The sequence below is a fragment of the Sphaerodactylus townsendi genome, linkage group LG03, assembly GCF_021028975.2.
Source record: "Sphaerodactylus townsendi isolate TG3544 linkage group LG03, MPM_Stown_v2.3, whole genome shotgun sequence".
In the NCBI taxonomy this organism is placed as follows: domain Eukaryota; kingdom Metazoa; phylum Chordata; class Lepidosauria; order Squamata; family Sphaerodactylidae; genus Sphaerodactylus; species Sphaerodactylus townsendi.
The window spans coordinates 122,589,347-122,610,607 of NC_059427.1; the positions used below are offsets into that span (position 1 = coordinate 122,589,347).

The window sequence follows — 21,261 nt, forward strand, 5'->3', positions numbered from 1 at the left end:
GGAGTTTGGATTTATATCCCACTTTCTCTCCTGTAAGGAGACTCAAAGGGGCTGACAATCTCCTTTCCCTTCCCCCCTCCCACAACAAACACCCTGTGAGGTGGGTGGGGCTGAGAGAGCTCTGAAGAACTGTGAATAGCAAGGTCATCCAGCTGGCATGTGTTGGAGTGCACAAGCTAATCTGGTTCATCAGATAAGCCTCCACAGCTCCTGGCAGAGTGGGGAATCAAACCTGGTTCTCCAGATTAGAGTGCACCTGCTCTCAACCACTACACCATGCTTTGATCTGGGGCTTCCTGGAAGATATGGCGGTACAGTGGCTTTGGAGGAGTCCTCCCCAGGGTCATGGAATTTACACAGTCTAACCACCTCTGAGATGATAAGTTGGTCTAGTAACTCCCTTAAAGTCCCAGTCTTCCATTTTATCAACTGATATATCCGTTGTTTCAGTTTATAAGATTTCCATTTCATCCAAACTGAAATGGATTGTGTTACAACTTTCTCTCAACACAAGGTAACAAATTGTGCCGACTGGTGATAACCAAACAGAACACATCTGTTATTTATGATGTAAACATGGTAATCAGTCCCAAATAGAAAATAAACAATATTAAAAGGATCCTATTATATTTGTCATTCTAGGCCTAGTTTAAAATTGAAGAAGGTTAGGGGGAGGGAAGAGAATGACCCAGCAAATATCTGAGAGAGACATTTACCAATTGCTTGAAGGACACACAGATCTCACCGAAGAGGACCAGTTAGGACTGATAGGATTGCTTCCGAAGTTTTACTAACATCAGTCACTGACTTAGGTAGCAAGGATTTTGATTTGATACTGTGAAAGTATAGCTGCATCTCTTCTATTCCACCAATGCTAAATCAGGAAAAGGTGGTGGCCCCTTCCGCACATGCAGAACATACACTTTCAATTCACTTTCAATCCACTTTGCAGCTGTGCAGAATAGCAAAATCCACTTTCAAACGATTGTGAAAGTGTATTGAAAGTGTATTAACCTGCATGTGTGGAGGGGGCCTATCCCTGACCTTTCTTTGATTCTCCTTTTCCCTTTGCTTTTCTACCCACGCATTCATTCATTGTAGCACTGAGCCTGCATGATATCAGCAGTTCTTCTCCAATCTTGGGCTTCTCTGACCTCATGAGGAAGAGAGAGCATGGCTGTCATTGGGGCAGGAAAGCAGAAGTGACTGGCATTAGCACAAACCGCACACTTTGCAAACGGCTGCGTTTGAAAAGAGAAGTTGGCATGTCTCTTCAAATTCAAGACAGCAGGTATCGAAAAAAGTGGATGGGCTGGGCAGCATGCCGCTGCTGTACTTCGCAGGGAGAATCTTCATTTTCCTTCTGCTGGGTGAGAAATTTACTTTTGTCTTCATGCAGTCACTTTTTCTGCCACATTCTGCCAATATTAGGATAGTGTGGAACAAGCCTCAGAAAACAATGGCTGTTTAAATAAGTATGAATACGTAGGGTACTTCTGTAATATATTACAAGACAACGGTTTCAACTAGAGCTGTGCCAATCATTTCATAATGGGTATGACTCCCTCCCCCCTTGCCACTTGCTGCATTCCTAGCATTGTTTCTTATAATAAATGTACAACTGTAATAGACAACAGAGAAAGGGGCCCTTTTACTGTGCGGGGGGGAGGGATGTTTTTCTCCTTTTGCACACATTTCCTTGTGTAAGATCTGGTTGATTCCATTCTTAAGGAAACTTTTTAAAAAATTGCTGAATGTGTTGCAGAAGGGGAGCATACACCATGAAAAAGAAAATGGATTTTGTTTTTAAATGAACATTTGGGAAACGATTGACAGGAAGACAAAAATCTCCTGTCTTGTGCAAGAATGGCACAAGGTTGCTTTTCTTACAAATGTACAGTTGAGTTAATCTGATTTTCCACTGTGGTTCTGTTACTGAACTGAACTGGAATTGCTACGTATTCTTTGAGCTAAAGAGCCTTCTATCTCTTTCTCTGCAGAGAGAAAGGCAGTTTGGAAACAGCAACTTTTTCAGAAATATGAAACACTCCCAAACACTCCTTCCTGCATTGCTCCAGTCAAATTGGAAGCCTACTGTACCCTCCCCCAGTTACATTTCAGGAGCAAAAACATCAATAGAGGCAGAAAAGCAGGGGAGCCAAGGTGGAGCCCAAAAGAGACCCTGCTTGTACTGTTTGTTGGGAAAGCCCTCTTTGTTATTATTATATCGATATATTGATGTATCCATATGGACATTTAGAGAAGCAGGAAGGAGCTGGCAACATGAATGGGGGGCAAGGGGGAAGGTGTGGACGGCGGTATGAGTGAGTGGTAAGGGTGGAGGTAGGTAGGCTGGCCATGGGCAGAGGGAACATGTTCGGAGCAAAGCTGTACTCACTAGCAAATCTGACCACTCTGGAAATGAACCAAAGTTGCATTAGAAGTGGTCTTGCTGCTGCGGAGAGAATGGAAAGTGAAAGCAGGGCTTGAGGAAATATGTCCATACGAGAAATCTTGCTGCGATGGGCATTTGCCCCCATCACGCATCAGAAACCTTGTGCATCACCTGCCACCAAGTAAATCCTGTCCTGAATTTACTCCCCATCAAATTAATTGAGTGCCCCCAAGTTCTAACACTTGAGATAGGGAAGAAAAGTTCTTTCTATCCACTTTTTCTATTCTAGGTTTGCCAACTCAAAGACGGTTAGGAATTACTGTGAACATTTGGGGGGGATTGGAGCTGTGGAGGTGGAACCTCCGGTGGGTTACTCTTTTAATGAATCTAGTCTTCAAAGCAACCCAAAGCAGCCATTTTCTATAGGGAAAAATAAAGTACAATAAGGGTATACAGCACAACAATAAGCACATGTCACAACACAAAACTGTAAGCAAACTACAGTCAAGTCAACTTCAAAAATATATAGTTCACTTTTACATATGAGAGACTGGTATTATAACGTAAATTACACAGAGAACATGCAATCAGCTACAAATAATCATCATAAAACTGTTTGCTGTGACAAAATTGTGGACAAAGGTACAAGGTCCCAATAATGGGAGAACATCAAAGCTTCACGCTATATGAACCCATGTTGAAAGATTCAATCTGTGGGAATTTTTGAAGCTCTACTCCGGAATATGTACTTGTATAAGTAACATAAGTGATTGAAAAAGTATTTGACCCATGAAACAGGAGGTATAGCTAGCTGACTGTCACCTCTGGTGTTCTTCCACAGATTATAACTTTTCCACACAAGACACAGTTTAATGATAATTATTTCTGGCCGAGTTCATGTTTTCTGTATCAGTCTTTATGTAAGAGTAAACTATATATTTTTGAAGTTGACTGTAGTTTGTGTATATAGTTTTATGTTGTGACATTTGCATTTTCTCCAGGGAAACAAATCCCTGTAGCCTGGAGATGTTGTAATTCTGGGAGATTCTTTGCACAATTTTATAAACCTCTATCATGTCCCCCCTAGTCTATTAAACAAAGTTGATGCCATATTTTAAATGTCTAGATAATCCTAATCTTAAAAGAATGTATATGTTGATATGATGTAATGCATTTCCTACAGTAGTCCTTCACAGAAAATATAAAGGAATTCCTCCAGGAGAATGTATTTGTGGATATGTACGTGTGTGTGTGTGGGGGGGGGGGGTCATTGAGACAGAGCATGTCTAGTTTGACTTCAAAGATTACAATTGGATAGGAGAAGGTCTTATTACTCCTATTATATCCTTCTTCCCAGGAAGAGAAAGGAAGATTATCCTTTCAATTACGTTAAATGGAACAAATCAGGAGATTATTTATAATGCAACCAAATTTGGATGGATAGTGAGCAATATTAGGAAAACATTGGCCAGTGACTTATAGATAGGTAAATCAACGATAATCCGCACTGGTTAGTAATATTGTGGTAATATGTTAATTTTATTATTGATGATATAAAATTTGATATATGTTTTAACCTATTGTATATATTTTAATATCTATTTTATATCTATTTTGTACTATTTTATTCAAATATCACGTATATTAATATTTTATGTTCTGGTCAAGGACCATACAAATAAATGATGATGTTGTCATGTCCTCCCTTATAAACCTCTATCAGTGCCATGCTGGCAGGGACTGATGGGAAACGTAGTCCATGAACATCTGGAGTGCCATAGGTTTGCCACCACGGCTCTATCATATCCCCCCTTAGTCGTCCCTTCTTCTAAACAGAAAAGTCCCAAATTCTTCAACCTTTTCTCATAGGAAAGTTTTTCCATCTCCTTAAAACACAGATCTCTCTTCCAGACATAATCGAATGGAATCACTGTTTTTGGCTATTGCTTTCATAATGCCCACTAGAACTGGAAACTGGGAAACTAATAGTTAAAGAACCTGCTCTAAAAAAGTGCCCCCACCATTATTTTACACTTCTTATCTTCTGGAATCAGAACACCCAACACCAAGCCTTTGGTGCAGCCTACAAAACTACAATCCTAAATACACTAAGCAGGGAGTAAGCACTACTGAGCTTAATGGGCCTTAAACCTGCCGAGTCTGGCACAATGAATTCTAACCTTTCTGAACTGAAAAATTTCATTTCATGGAAGCAAAGATTAGCAGAAATTCAAAAACAAAGGAAACGTGACTCAAAATCCTCTGTGTGTGTGTGTGTGTGTGTGTGTGTGTGTGTGTGTGTGTGTGTGTTTTAGTGAGTTGATACCAGCATCAAGACTGGTCCTTTTGTGTAGTATTTTACTGATCTTTCAGATAATAGAAAATGGAAAAATTTACTTCACTTGATCAGAGATAAATAATTATGAATGGCAAGATGCGAGCCCAGTGACACCTTAATGGCCAACAAAGTTTCTGAGGGATAAGCTTTCAATAGTCAATGCTCCCTTCATGAGATACCTTTATCAGATAGCTTATGCTCTGGAAATACCTTGGAAAGCTTATCCCCTGGGAATGTGTTACTGGACTCAAATCTTGCTCCTCCACTGCAGATGAACACCCACCTGAAACTACTGTTATGAATGGTTTGTTAGTGGTATGGTTTATTAATTCCACACATCTGTCGCCCAAGTTCAGACTGGAGACTTCCATGTAGCAACCCATTGACATTATCGAATGTTACTTCATCTTACTTTTCTAATTTTTCTTATTCTGTGAACCAAATACTTTGTAGACAGTTGTACATGTAAGTATTTGTTACGTGAACTCAGTGGTGGGATTCAAATAATTTAACAACTGGTTGTTTACAAGCACCATTTTAACAACCGATTCTGCCGAAATGGTGCGAACCTGCTGAATCCCACCACTGCATGAACTGCTATATAGAAGCCTCCAACATCCTTATTACAAAGATCATGGTTTTCGTCCAGTTGTGGACACTGTATTTGCATCATTTTCTGCTGACTTCCATGAGGCAACCTGCTGACATTATCAAATGTTACTTCATCTTATTTTTCTAATTTTTCTTATCCTGCAAACCAAATACTTTGTAGACTGTTTTACATGTAAGTATTTGTTACTGCTACATAGAACTGCTACATAGAAGCCTCCAGCATCCTTATTACAAAGATCATGGTTTTGGTCCAGTTGTGGGCACTGTATTCGCATCATTTTCAGCTGTGGGACAGACACAAGGCCAAAGAGTGACTGTCTGCTTATCTGTTTTTCAGATTATACATCTGCTTTTTCTCTGAGAGGCCCCAGCACAGTGCGTGGATTGGTTGGCAGGACACTATCTGTGACTTGTTACTATGACAAATACTATCAGACATATGACAAATATTGGTGCAAAGGAGACAACTGGTCTGATTGCACTATAGTTGTAAGGACCAAGGAATTAGAGGAAGAAGTGAAGGCTGACAGAACGTCTATCAAAGACAATTATACTTGCTCTTGCTTCACGGTGACACTGGAGAACCTCATGGAGGCAGATGCTGGGGAGTACTGGTGTGCCATAGAGAGAACAGGGGCTGATATTCACGTCCCAGTGACTGTTCTCCCGGGTAAGTCCCTTTCCCACTCTATAGGAAACTCAAAAACCAAATGTAGGTGAAGGGGGTGTAAAAAACAGACTGCATAAATGTACACAGAAGTAAATTCCATGGATTTCATGGGACTTACTCCCAAAACAGTGTGTATAGGATTGCAGCCCTAAGGAAAGAGGGTTTTTCTGTGCTAAATTTTTAGAAATAATCACAAGAGGTAAACTTGTTGAGGCTTTGCACATTTCCACAACAAAAGAACTCTTTTACACAAAAACAAACAAACAAAACCATCTGGTGGTATACTTTGCCTGATGTTGTCAAATAGCATGGGTGTGGAATACACATATTTGCTTGCATTGTGGTCTTCAACAGGTTGTGTTATTGGATCTAACTGGAATCAAATTCCCTATCTAGGAGGACAGAGAACTAAAGCACGTCCCTCCCCGCCAGTTCTCTGCACCAACACATAACCCAACCAAATCCCATCCTAGATATTTTAATGTCTATAGACAATCAGTTACCCTACTAGAACACTGCATACAGAATTTGCTTAATGTCTCTCCACAGTAAGGCTCACCCTGAAACTACCCACAGCATCTATACCTTGCATACATATATACTGGCAGAAATTACAGGATGATATTATCAGCCATTGGTAGCTTGTTTAACCCAGTTCCTTTTTAAAATGTAAGAGTCTTTCAATGCCAAAGCAACAAAACCTGATGAATAAGTGTATCATTGTCATGGATTTTGTTGAAATTTTGCAGAATTATCATACATGTTGAAATGTAACTGAGAGAGAGAGAGAGAGAGAGAGTAACGTGCTGACAAGGCACAGCAGACTTATGAAGACCACAGCAAGAGGCTTTCAAGGCAAGTGAGAAGCAAGTGGTTTGCCATTGCTTTCCTCTACAGAGTCTTCCTTGGTGGTCTTCCCTTCCAAGTACTAACTCTGCTTAGCTTCTGAGATTTGATGAGATTGGCTATACCATACCACCTTCCCTTTTGAAATGTAACTTAGCAATTAGACAGCAAAAAATTATTCCTGGAAGCAGGGCCATCCCCGCTAAAAAAATTCCAAATTCATATTTCAGTTAAAATAATATTTCCTATACATCTGAACATGTATAACAACTCTGTGAAATTTCAGCTAAATCCAGAACTAACTAACTAACTAACTAACTAACTAACTATCTATCTATCTATCTATCTATCTATCTATCTATCTATCTATCTATCTATCTATCTATCTATCTATCTATCTATCTATCTATCTATCTATTTATCTATCTATTTATCTATCTATCTATCTATCTATCTATCTATCTATCTATCTATCTATCTATTTATTTTGTATTTTTATCCCACTCTATCCCAAAGGGCTCATGATGCAAACACCCCCCCCCCCTTTATTGTGTTGGCATGAAGTGCCCCATGAAGTCTCACTGAACTTATGGCAGCCTCTTAGCATTTTCAAGGCAACAGACATTCAGATGTGATTGGCCATTGCCTGACTCTGTGTAGCAACCCTGGTATTCCTTGACGGTTCCCAGCTGAATAACCAGGGCTGACCCAGCTTAGGCTAATTCCGCACATGCAGAATAATGCACTTTCAAACTGCTTTCAGTGCTCTTTGAAGCTGTGTGGAATAGCAAAATCCACTTGCAAACAGTTGTGAAAGTGGTTTGAAAACGCATTATTTTGCGTGTGCGGAAGGGGTCTTAGCTTCTGAAGTCTGTTGAGATCAGGCTGCCATTTCTCCAGGGGAACTGATCCCTGTAGTTTAGAGATCCCAGTTGTAATCCTGGGATAATTCCAGGCCCCAGTCTGTTGTTGGCAGTCCTAAAGATAATGAATCACTTAGTGCCCACAAAATAAGCTGCAATTTATTTAAGTAGGTGAGAGCTATATATCGTTATTTTAAACATTTGATTGTATTCTTGATAGTTATGAACAGAACTCTCTTTTCGCTCCACTTCTTTATGACCCCTTGATCTATTTTACAGTCCCATATATTTTCATACTTTCCTCCATAAACCTCTTCAGAATTTGCATTGCCTTCAAAGTTAGAACTATATGAAGAACTGTATGCAAATACAGGTAGTGCCCTCAAAATGCAAATGTCAAACCACTTACTAGGGAAGCAGAAATTTGTGTGCACTGCAAAGAGGGCAAAATGTGCCCAAAACACCAAGTCGGCATCATAGCAACACCATAGCTGAATACCAAGAATACCAACCCAGAAATACCAACCTGGAAAACCCTCAGCATACTAATACCAAGAATATTTAAAGATATCTTGGCTGCAACTTTATGAACATTTATTTGCAACTTAGTCCCACTGGAGCCAGGCAGTGAGAGATGCTGACAGTTTTAACAAATAGGTGCTGATTCAGACATAGTGCAAAATGTTTTCCCCTTCTGAGTACTAGGGGAAGATCACTGAAGAAGTAGTCCTCATCGGCACCGGAAGCTTTAGCAAGTTTTCGGAGCTGCTGGATTGTGAAACGAACTGTCCTATTTAAGTTTTCTTCATATATTTCAGCAAAGACTGACATGGAACTTTCTGCACCAAAATATCTCAGAGAGATTAACCTGGTATCATTTGAGTTGCAAGAGAATCCTGTAAGAGGTATAGCAGGAGCAAAGTATACCAATTCAGATGGATCAAAAGGAAGATTGTCCAAAATTGGCTAAACCCAATTTCTCTCAGCCTGTATCAGTAGGATACACAGAGGTGGGGGAAATTTACAGGTACTAACAATTGAGATATACAGGTGTACAACATATTTTCAACAACAACAACAACAACAACAACAACAACAACAACAACAATAATATTTATGTACGGTCTTCGACCAAAGCATTTACAATACAATTTAAATAAACCAACAGAACCTTCTTAACTAATATAAGATACAATTAAAATAATACTCCTAAGTATTTCAACGTAAGATGATCAAAACTTATAATGGTGTTTCTCAGTATCTATTTAAAAGTAATTTCCTTATTTCTCATTGTTCAACAATTCTTGGTATACCAAGTAAACCTGAAAATCTTATTTGTTATTGTTATTATTTGAATTTATAAACTGCAATCCGGGAAAACATACTTGCAACTGGTGATGTAATAGTAGAGTCTGTTCCTGAAGTAACCTTCTTAATATATTTGTTATTATTACCTTAAATCTCTTTAATAGGACCTAACATATCTTCTGAGGCTCTTCAGCAAAGGACTTACAGAAAACATCACGTTCCATTGTATCGATCTCTTTTAATGGACAATCCCACATAGCCTTTTAAAGGGAATTTTCCTGTATCTTCCCTCAAAACCTTAGGGGTGAGTCACTTCTAGCTAAAGTGAATGCTCTTCTCTTATTACTTCCTTCAAGAAAAAATATATATAGGGTGCTGGGTCATTTTGTATTTTAGGTGATCTGGAGAAGGATACTCTGGCAGTTCAGTCAGACTGGCGCTCAATATCAAAAAAATTCTTTGCTTGATAAATGATTTACGCCCGTGCATGTCCCAGCTCTAGAACAGCCTGGGGGGATGATATACCCATCTTGTACAACAGAGGAGCAACAATTGATTTAAGCCACCTAGATTGAAAAATTATCCGCGGTATTAAAAGGAAAAGACCTTGGGGATTGAAATGGCCTGACAACCATTTGTAGATGGAGAAAGAGATTTATAGTAGCTTCTCTACCTAATCAGCCCCGTTTTCAATCTAAGCCATGTGTTGGAAACACACTTTCATTCATTAAGGATCTTAAAATCTAGACGAACTCTTTCCAAAGTGCCAAACAAACAGTCAGAAGGTCGGGAAGGACATAAGTTAATTGGGGGAGTGTTTGGCTTTATGTAAAAACCCGAAAGAGTTGCTGGAACATATGAGCCTCCACAGGTCTTGTGAACTTTTAGAATACTGTTTGCAGTTTTTTCTGTCCTTTACAGCTTGTGCCTTATGGTGGAAATTTTTTGGCACTGGAGGCCTGTATTACACCTAAATATGTAAATCTGGTAACTTGATCTATTTTATTTGCCATTTTCTCATCTTTGGTCTTTTCCCGGACACAAGAATTTTAGTTTTTTGAAAATTTATTTCTAATTTTTCTTCTATAAAATAGCTGGACAATTCCAAAAAGACTTTTTTCATTCCTATAAATGTTCTCGACAGGATTACCATGTCATCGGCATACAACAGAACCAGGACATGGTGATTTGCCATTTGGGGGTGGGGGGGGGGGACATATTTTCTAAATGTATAATCAAATGAAAAAAGTATTGTCGAAGGCTTTCATGGCCGGATTCAACTGGTTGTGGTGGGTTTTCCGGGCTGTGTGGCCGTGGTTATTTTTAGCCTGATTTTAAAAACAGCGGCCTGTAACAGGTTAAAAAATGTACCATATACTTGTTGATATTTATTGGTTTGGCTTTTAAGAATAGGCTTTTAAAAATGTACATTTAATATTTAAGTATCTATTTTTTCAAACATATAATTGCAAGTCCACAACATAAACCATGAAGGGTACTTTCACAAGTTTCAAAAAAGTAGCCCATAGTTTTGCCTCTGTTCTGCAGAATGGTACACAATATCCTACATTAAGACAGTTTGCTCTGGCAAATTCAGCCACCCCCATCTGCTGGAATGAATACTGTTTTCAGTTGAGTGAAAGAAATGTGGTTTAGATGCTGGGAAAAGGAAGTAAAAAGAACCAGAGATAGAGAGCTACCACAACTGCATTTAGTTGTACAAAAAGGAGAAGAAAATGTGGCTGTCCTGAAGAGGAACAGTTTGCAGTTCACATAAACTGACAGGCTATGCAACAGAAATAAATTAGGATATTTCTGTTTCCTGTCCTTGATTACATGCAGCAATTCCTCCTATTACTGTTGTTATTTGCCCCAGCATCTCAGAGTTCTATTGCTGATGCAATTGTGCCCACTCGTACTGAAACACACCTTAGGTTTTTATAATTTATTTTGTTAGCCATGAGATGGAGCTCTGATTCAGATAATGGTAATTTCTGCATGGTCCAAATATCTTGGGTTGAGCAAGGGGAATTGGCCAAGAAGTTTGCATGGTTCCCAATTTCAAAATGGGTTTTGTCCATAATATTTCTCTTATCCTGGGATTTTCAAAAATCGTCAATTTGGCAATTATTTTAAAAAATCCTGTGTTGGACCTTCTATTGTGTAAATACCATGGGAGCAGAACCAGTTTTTTTCCCCACCCAGTCATGTGATCTCCCTGCCCCGCTGCCCACCCCCCTGATCTCCCCACCTGACGTCATGTCAGTTTTCAACTCTGCTGAGCCATCGACCGTTGCAGCCTGTCCTTCCCAAAACATTCCCCCAAACTAGTTTTCAGCTCATGGTATTGACCAGGTGCCATTTTGCCTGGGTAATCAGGAGTGGAGTCCCAAAATATTCCCATTTTCTTTTCTGTACATGTACTGGTTGCTCAGAGCGCATAGCTAGGGAGATGTGCACTTTGGACCGAATGTTAGTGGGCATATCAAGGGGGGAAGGGGGGAGAGTCTCTTGTTTTCCACAAAAATATGAGAACATGAGCGGGAACATGAATTGATGCTGTGCCCCATTGTTTTTTGCTGCCACTTGCTGGGTTGAGGCCTGTGCCAGGCCCTATCCAGTACTTTCATTCAAGCTGCCACCCCGAAACAACAGCCAATCAGAACGTGGGATACTGGGGATGTTTGTGCATGCGCAGATACTCTTGCAGTGTAAATACAAAAGACTCATGCGAAACAAACTGTATTTCCTCCTGGTCTTCACTTGATTCCTTTACAGAAATTGGCAGCCATGTAAAGGGAGAAACTGGGATAAAATAGACCCAGATTGTAAGATACCGATCGTAACCCGGTATAATTGTGCCATGCAGAAACGGCCAACAACGCAGTCAATTTCCCACATATCAGATAACAGAGGTCAATGTACAAGACTGCAGTTCCTCTTCCATTAAGACATAACCACAACATATGGTTCTTCTCACAGAGGAGAAACAGAAATCTCAAGCAACTCTGAAACCGCATGAGAAGACTACATGTGTGAACTGCATGAGTAAGCAGATTGATAGATTTTCTAAACCAGGTTTTAAAAGCTGCCCTGGAATGGTTCTGATGATGAGAAACACAGGATTGATGAAGAAAAATCTGTAGACTCAGGGCATTGTGGGTTTCCAATTATATAATGAATTATATAATGATCCATAGAGGTTTCTACCTTTTGATTTCTGTTTCAGAACACTTACCCACCACTACAATAATCGGCTAACTACTGGATCATCTTCCACAGACCAAAGCCTCCACCTCAGGCCTGAATGAGAACATTGCAAGGTAAGACTGGACATATGAAATACAGCAGGTACAAAGAGTGATGCTGATCCAGGGAATTTCAAGGCATGCAAACCATGATTTCATTTGTGATTTCCAATCATTTTGAGCAGAAATACAGAAGGGGGCAATTAAGATGATCAAGAGGGAGGAGCACCTTCTCCTGTGAGGAGAAGCTAAAAAGTCTGGGAGATTTCAGTGTGGGGCAGGGGTGACATGAGGATGGACATTATTGAGGTTTATAAAACTATGTATGGGGTAGAGACCATGGATACAGAAAGTTTTTTTGTCCTCACCTGTAATCCTGGAACATAGGGGCAACCAACAGATTTAATACAGATAAAAAGAATCACTTTACTCAGTGAGTAATTAGATTTTTTGATTTTTAAAAAATGTTTACCGCCTTGTGAATTGTGGACCCTAGGTGGAAAAGCAGCATAAAAATGTTTTAAACAAACAAATAAATAAATTGTGGAATACACTGCCAATGAATGTTGTGATGACCCTAAACACAGTTGACTTTAAAAGGAGATTAGACAGAGTCATGGATGATAGGTCCATCAGTGGCATTGACCATGGTGACTAAAGGCGACTTAAACAGAGGCAGCAAACCTCTGAATACTATTTCTAGGAAGTCTATGCCTTATCTGTTGGTCCTTCAAGGCAACTGTTTAGCTGTAGTATAAAATAAGATGCTGAACTAAATGGACCACGGTCTGGTTGAGCAGGGTTCTTATTAAGTTTTTATGAGCATATGATGGAAAAAAATATTTAAATTATTTTAAATAAATGACTATTTACTCCCTGTAATGTAATCTTCATTCCAGTGTTCAGTGGAAAAACTTTAATTTTTTTTACTGTACCCTACCCAGATCCTCATTGCAAAGAGAAGAGGATCTGGAAACAAACATGGATGATTTCTTTGAAGGCTGAAGTAGCTTGCATCAGATGAAGTAAAGAGGAAAACTGTCCTCTTTATCACTGCACCCACTGATAGCTAAAAGTTTTCTCCCTTTCCAGCTCCATCCAATGATGACTGTCCCCTAACCCCCTGGACATTTTGCCTAGCAAACAGGACCAAGCACAGCTGAGTATTGTATACATTCCTCTCCAGCTCTCCTCCCCTTTTTAATCCCAGCTCTCCTCCTCTTGACATCAGGCTCCTTCTACCAATTGTTCTTCTGGTGCTGGTGCTGGCTCTTTTGGTGGGAGGCCTCCTGGTGATGTGGAGGCTGAAGAAGAAAAAAGGTGAGTAGATGGTTGTAGGAGGTCCCTGAATTAGTCTTGGCCATTGAGACTCATCCTTCCTAGGATGTCCCTAGACCCTGCCTGTAACTTCTCAATCTTTTGTTCTAGTTTCCCCTATATTCCCACTCATTTTGACTTTTGCACATTCCCATGTTCTTGAGATCAGCTAGAGCTTTTGTTAAAGTAAACCAAAGGTAGCTAATGAATTCACTAATTAACCAGCTCCTTCCTTCCTTCCTTCCTTCCTTCCTTCCTTCCTTCCTTCCTTCCTTCCTTCCTTCCTTCCTTCCTTCCTTCCTTCCTTCCTTCCTTCCTTCCTTCCTTCCTTCCTTCCTTCCTTCCTTCCTTCCTTCCTTCCTTCCTTCAATTATTGCTTGTTTTCAGATTTAGAAATAAACAGCAGAATAGAAGAAATAAAACGTCCTGCAGACATTTTTAAGAGATGCATTTTGGCTTTTTGTGTTCGCTATCTGCATGGACAAAAAAACGTGCTGCCAGCCAAAATGGTTCTTTCCCCCACCTCCTGCCTGATGGAGCTCTTGTCAGTTTCATAGTTGCGCTCACCATTTTCTGTGCTGCACCCAACATTTTCTAATCCAAGCGTGATTTCACAATAAAAATAGTTTCAGAGCTGTGTTGGTCTGCACTAGAATAGCTGGATTCGAGTTTAGTAGCATCTTAGAGACAAACAGGACTTTCAGGGCATGAACTTTTGAGAGTCAGTGCTCCATCAGATCAGTTACTGTTATCTGACAAAGGGAGTTTTGACTCTCAAATGCTCATACCCTGAAAATCTAGTTGGTCTGTAAGGTGCTGCTGGACTCAAATCCAGCTACTTTTTGTCACCACATCTCAAAAAGGATATCGAAGAGATAGAAAAAGTGCAGAGAAGGGCAACGAGGATGATTGAGGGACTGGAGCACCTTCCTTATGAGAAGAGGCTGCAGCGTTTGGGACTCTTTAGTTTGGAGAGGAGACTTCTGAGGGGGGATATGATTGAAGTCTATAAAATTATGCATGGGGTAGAAAATGTTGACAGAGAGAAGTTTTTCTCTCTTTCTCACAATACTAGAACCAGGAACGCCACGGTAGAAAAATGCTGGGGAAGGAATAGGACTAATAAAAGGAAACACTTCTTCACGCAACATGTGATTGGTGTTTGGAATATGCTGCCACAGGAGGTGGTGATGGCCACTAACCTGGATAGCTTTAAAAAGGGCTTGGACAGATTTATGGAGAAGTCGATCTATAGCTACTAATCTTGATCCTCTTTGATCTGAGATTGCAAATGCCTTAGCAGACCAGGGTGCTCAGGAGTAGCAGCAGCAGCAGAGCCATTGCTTTCACATCCTGCATGTGAGCTCCCAAATGTACCTCTAATTGGGCCACTCTTGAAAGTAGCAGAGTGCTGGACTAGGATGGACTCCTTGATCAGATCCAGCAGGCTCTTTTCTTATGTTCTTATGTTTATGTGTTTTCAGAGAAACCTGTATGGAAGCACAGTGAAGGCCATTCAATATATAAAGCTAACTCCACAAACACGTTCTCTTCTGCCATATAGACAGAAAGTGCCTGCCTTCCATAAATCACGCGATCCAGGCCTCCATTGAAAAGTTTCTCATGTAATTTGAAAACTAATGGACACAAAGTTCAATGATCTCTTCTTCCTTTCCAAAATGCTATTTTGCTGTGTCTCTACATGTGTTATTTTAAAGCATAAACTTTAGTATTGCATCAAGAAGTTATGTAAAATGTCTGCTATCTTTTCAGCGACCAAAGCACATGAACATACCCATCTGTCTAACAGTAAGAAAAAATCAAATGACACATATAGCTCCAACCTCAGTAGACTTGTGCCACACTTGCCATTCATGCATGCTAATTCCAGTCTTCTCAAATTCACTTAACTTCTATGGGTCTAAGTAATCTCTGAACTGGATATTCATGAACTAGATACATTTAACAGCAACTTTCATGATCATCGTGCATAGACACCCCTCCCCAAACTGTCATGCTCTTGGAGCTGGTGATAACAATAGCAGTAGCAGTATGTTACATTTGCCCATGCAAGCACACATTGAAGGAAAGCTCTGGCTGCCTGGATGTATTAAAAATGTATTCCGTCATTCAGCCCCCCAAAAAAAGCAACATGAAGTAGTGAGCTTAATAGTCGAGGGTTTATGAAAGCAAAAGGACGCGCAGGGGTGGGATGTAGCCTAACAGCCAGGATTCCCCATAGCCATCAGTTCAGTAAGACACAGGAGAGAAATGTTTATCATTCTGAGTCACAGAGTGTCCCCATCTACTTTCGCTAAAGGAATTGCAGAGGAAGGGAGGAAATACTTGTATGCCTATAGTAGACCCATTTTAAAATGCACTTACTTATGGGTGCAAAGGTAAATCCAGTGAGAAGCAGGGGAAGGGGGTGTGGCCAAGTGAGTGAGTGCACATTCTAAGAACATGTGATACAGCAACATAATAAAAGATGGCTGGATTTCTTTTCTTAAGGGCGGTGGAATCTAAGCATTGATTCATTTTGTATTTACATATTGCTCCCCAGATCCTTAATTGCCCATATATTCTTAGTTACCCTTATGTACTGTATATATAAACAACTGCTGAGTTCACACACAACAGTAGCACCGTTAACTTTGAGGTGCATAGATTACATGGCTGTACAACAGTTCTTATCCTGTGCTTCAGTTCAGCTATCGAGTTGTGGTAATTTGTGCTGCAGTTTCTCTTGTCAAGATAAGACCTCCTTCCTTTTTGGCATGTACAAACCCTAGCACCACTTCAATAGCTCAGATACGTGACATGAGATAATGCTGTTACGCGATGGGTTACATAACCTCATATGAAGCAAGTAGTGGGGTCCACTCAAAGGCCCTTGCAGATTTCCAGTGGTGGAGCTACAAGGGGAAGCGGGAGGGGCATGCTGCACTGGGCTGGGGTGGTACAAAAATCGCCCCTTCCTCCCTTTTCCAGCCCCGCCCAGCCCCGCCTCACCAGGCCTGGCCCTGCCTGTTTTCAGCTGGCAGAAAGCTGTTTTCTGCCAGCTGGAAAGGCTGGAGTGGGGGGGGCATGGGGAGGGGCCTAATGGGGGGAAGGGGGGGACTCTGTGGAGGGGGAGGGGGGGTGGGGCCACAGGGTAGAAAACATGGATGCACCCTGGGTGCGCTCCTGTGCTCATGCCACTTCTGCAGATTTCAGATTGTTTTGGTTTGATTCCAGGCTTTCAAGTCATGCCGAGATGCAGTATGTTTCAAGTGCAACCTTAGCAGCAAGTATTAGATCAAAAGACAAGATACCTTCTCCCAGCTCTGGTCAAGATGTAGACAGCACACCCCGTGTGGAATATGCATCTGTGAAAAGAACTCCCACTCCTTCCAATCAACCTGAGGTTCTCTCTATTAGTAGAATTTCTCTGTACTTTTCAAAAAATTTTGGAAAACAAAATCTTTGAGTCTTCATGAATATCACAGATAATGAATACAGACTGTACGTTTATTAAGTACATCTCGAAGGAGTTAGTTTTGACAATCAAATCATATTGCTTTATGTATCAGATTAGTGAGCGTGAAGCATTTTAGAAGCAACTTGAGTTAAACTGTAGCCTCTGTCAATTCTAGCTCAGTTCTTCTTAATGCATGTATATGGAGTCAGAGTGCAGAATCAATCTGAGGTCATGTTGATCTACATGATATTTGACATTGCCTGGAAAGAATGCAAAATGAGGAAGGTTTCCACAGCATTCGTCCAGAAGCAGGGATATTTCACAGTTTCTATGAAAGCACCAATGCTTTCACCCTTGTATCATTTCATAAACCTGTGGCCTTCAGATCACACAACATGGTGCTACAGCAAACTCCCTCAAATGTAATCTGTGGCCTTTTATGTATTACTGATAGAGTAATTAAAAACACCATTCAAAAACAGGTTTCCTGATTCAAGACAATAATTTCCTTTTATCACACAAAGTCCACTACCATTCTGGTCCGCTCATCTTCTTCTGAGGCATCAGTGCCTCATTTCAAGCAGCAGGAAACTGAGTACATTGAATCATCATAGTAATAACATTTACTATACATCCAGGAGGTTAAGAGCCTGGGTGTATCTAATCTGGAGGAACCCGTTTGATTCTCAGCTTCTGTCAGCTTCGAGCTGTGGAGGCTTATCTGGGGGAATTCAGACTAGCCTGTGCACTCCCACACATGCCAGCTAGGTGACCTTGGGCCTAGGCTCACAGCTTCTCGGAGCTCTCTCAGCTCCCACCCACCTCACAGGGTGTTTGTTGTTGTGAGCGGGAAGGGGCAAGGAAGATTGTAAACCTTTGAGTCTCCTACAGGAGAGAAGGGGATATAAAATCCAAACTCTTCTTTGGAGAGACTCAAAGTAGGTCCATACATTGCCTTAATTATTTACATTTCAGGAAGCTACACGGTGACTCTCCCATTAATTTGCTGTCATCTTCTAGACTTGATACTAGTAAAGCATTGCGAACTTAGCCACTACCACTGCAATATTACACATACCAAAGGGTGTATGGATGTGTTTATATTATTTATTATTACATTTTTTTATCCTACCCTTCCTTCAAGGAGCTTTTTTTGGTAGTATATAGTTCCCTGCTCAACAATACTTTGAGTTAGACTGCTCATCATCCCTCAGTAGTCTAGCCTGGGGTTCCTGATGAACTGGAATTTGAATTCAGGCCTCCTCCGTCCAAGTCTTGCTATTCTGTACACAATTCCTACACTCTCATCCTCATAGGGCCAGGTCTGCTTTTCTATGCAACATGTGTTATGCAATAGGCATTAAGAAAAATGGTCAGGAAGGGCTTGGAATCAATTTTGGACTGCCCACTTTTGGATGAGAGAGAAGTGCGTTTGGTTGTAAGTACAATTTCAAATTACCACACTGGGTCACTCTTTATTAGTTTCACTATTTACAGCATGACTACTCCTGCAACAATTTCTTCTCTCTGATCAACTCTGTGTTTTTAACTTTCTGAGTTCCTGGTACAAATACAGAAGATGTTTCTTATGCATATACCATAAGGTTTTCTGCCCAGGATGAAAGCACAATATATGCCAATGTGTAGAAGTTGTCTAGTCCAACTCCTGACTATGACATTGTTGTGAGCTGAAAAAGAGACCGGTGGAATCTTCTCTCCTTGGTACCTTTTCTTCCTCCTATAATTAGCTTCATTGCAATATTGCCATCTGTTCAATGTGAGAAATGAGCCGGACTCCATCCTGCCTGTACCAGGTACAAGCAGTTAATTGCTACTGGAGGACTCCAAGATGGATGCCACTGTCAAGATGCCACTTTGAAGAAATCAAACTCTAAGCAGAGGACTGAGCAGCCCTATTTGCAAAGTGGCCACAGAACACGCAGACCTGTTTCGCACCTAAACAGAATTGGAAATCCAGAGCAGGAAAGGGTCTCTATTGAAGAGACACGCTCTACGCTTACAGGAAAATACTGGATGCTGGAGCAACCTCTTGCAAACCATCCGGGATGGAGGGATACACGTGTAGAATGCCCTCATATTGATAGAGAACCTCACCAACAGTGAGTTACAGGCATGCACAAACCACCTCCTAACCAGAGTTGGAGAGAAGCCAACTGCTGTTCTTTGCTTCCCACCAACATGGGGCCCAAAGGGACAAGGGACTCAAGCTTGGAGGGTGGGTCCATCTTGTGGCAGAAATAATCCCAGCTCCACTGTGATACCTAAGCAGCCTTTTAAATTACCAGCACACACACACACAAGCGGCTCCAAAGCTACTAAAAGGATTGCAGGATGGAAAATCAGACTGGGTGGATGCATGACACAGCACGCATATGTCCTCCAGGCCCAATTACTTCCCACATAGAACCCTCTGAGTGTTAAGGGGGAATGTCCTTGAAGGCTCCTTGCAGGCCAGGAACCAGCTTCAGAGGATACGTCTTCTGTGATGGAATAACTGTTAGGTTGTGTCCTTGTAAGCTACTTGTTTGTTCTATGTGGCTAAGCAGCAGTGGCGTAGTGGCTAAGAGCAGTGGCTAAGAGCAGGTGCACTCTGATCTGGAGGAACCGGGTTTGATTCCCAGCTCTGCCACCTGAGCTGTGGAGGCTTATCTGAGGAATTCAGATTAGCCTGTACACACTCCACACATGCCAGCTGGGTGACCTTTGGGCTAGTCACAGCTTTTTTAGGAGCTCTTCCTAGCCCCACCTACCTCACAGGGTGTTTGTTGTGAGGGGAAGGGCAAGGGAGATTGTAAGCCCCTTTGAGTCTCCTGCAGGAGAGAAAGGGGGGATATAAATCCAGCCTCTTCTTCTTCTTCTTCTTCTTCTTCTTCTTCTTCTTCTTCTTCTTCTTCTTCTTCTTCTTCTTCTTCTTCTTCTTCTTCTTCTTCTTCTTCTTCTTCTTCTTCTTCTTCTTCTTCTTCTTCTTCTTCTTCTTCTTCTTCTGTGATCTCATGTGTACACGAGAAAGTTAGAGTCTGTGGGCCAAACTGTGTATTGTGATGGCGACCAGATTCAATCCCTGACACATCTGGTTAGAAGTATCAGGCTACAGGTGATATGGAAGACCATGAGGTGACACCACCGAAAGCTGTTTTGCCAGTGAAAACTTGGCAGAATCAGTATAAGGCAGCCCTCTTTCGATGCTGGAACACAAATTAGAGGTGCCACAGGGACCCAATTCTGATCAGGACCATGGGGCAAGGAGAAGGAAAAGCGTGGCTTCTGCCTTCTCCCTTGTGTTGTTTTCCCAACCAGAAAAGTCACTAGAGCAGTTATTTGCCCCGCTTAGTTGCTTGGACATTCCGCCTCCCAATAGTACGAGAAATGCTCCTGCTGCGATGCTGTTTTGGGTTAAGAAAATGGCACTGGGGAAAGGCAGGAGCCCTCCCATGCTGCAGTCGTGACCAGAATCAAGTCCCTACAACCCTTCAAAATTGAGCTCCCACAGGGGACTCACAGCTGGTATCCTGCTGCAAGCCTCATCCAGTGGTAGCAAACCTTTGGCACTCCAGATGTTATGGACTACAATTCCCATCAGCCCCTGCCAGCATGGCCAATTGGTCATGCTGGCAGGGGCTGATGGCAATTGTAGTCCATAACATCTGGAGTGCCAAAGGTTCGCTACACGGTAATATGCAGTTTGGTCCTGGGTGTACACATGTTTGTTCTTTGTATCAGAAGCCCTGTTTGGAAAACTCACTGGGGAAGAAAAGAGCATTATTAGGAAAAGAGAAATAGGTGGCTGTTGCTGCCGAGACAACTCGCCGACAGCAGAAAAAGAAAAGGAGTTGTTTAACTTGTGGGCTTCCACTTTCTGGCAGAGAAACCCACTTCATTGCTAGATTTCACTGCTTGGTGGTACTAAGAGCAAACTACTCAGCTGGGAAACTGGAAGAGATTATTGCCCATCAGACTGTTTGACAATGTATATTTTGCTGGGCTCATTTTCTTCAGGAACTGGGAACAGATTCTGTCCATTTGTTTCTTGTTCAAAAAAAGATATTGTATCTTTACAAAAACTCCAGAAATTCCCATTAAAGTATGTGACTGTAAAAACTTGAACAAACCAACCACTGTAGTTCTTTCAAAAGGGCTAAGGTCCTTGACTACGTCATCCTGTGAAGTTCTGACAAGCCCCCTT

At 41.3% G+C, this 21,261-nt stretch overlaps 2 protein-coding genes across 3 annotated transcripts in view; one reads left to right on the top strand and one right to left on the bottom strand.

The window, feature by feature from the left end:
* RAB37 (RAB37, member RAS oncogene family) overlaps window positions 1-21,261 on the bottom strand; it is a 75,311-nt gene that overhangs the window by 36,444 nt on the left and 17,606 nt on the right. The window lies entirely within an intron of this gene.
* Window positions 1,261-12,309, top strand: LOC125428241 (CMRF35-like molecule 1). The gene is made up of 3 exons (XM_048488009.1): window positions 1,261-1,370; window positions 5,683-6,015; window positions 12,262-12,309. The coding sequence occupies exons 1-3, from the start codon at window positions 1,322-1,324 to the stop codon at window positions 12,291-12,293; spliced, it is 414 nt and encodes a 137-aa protein (XP_048343966.1). The 5' UTR covers window positions 1,261-1,321; the 3' UTR covers window positions 12,294-12,309.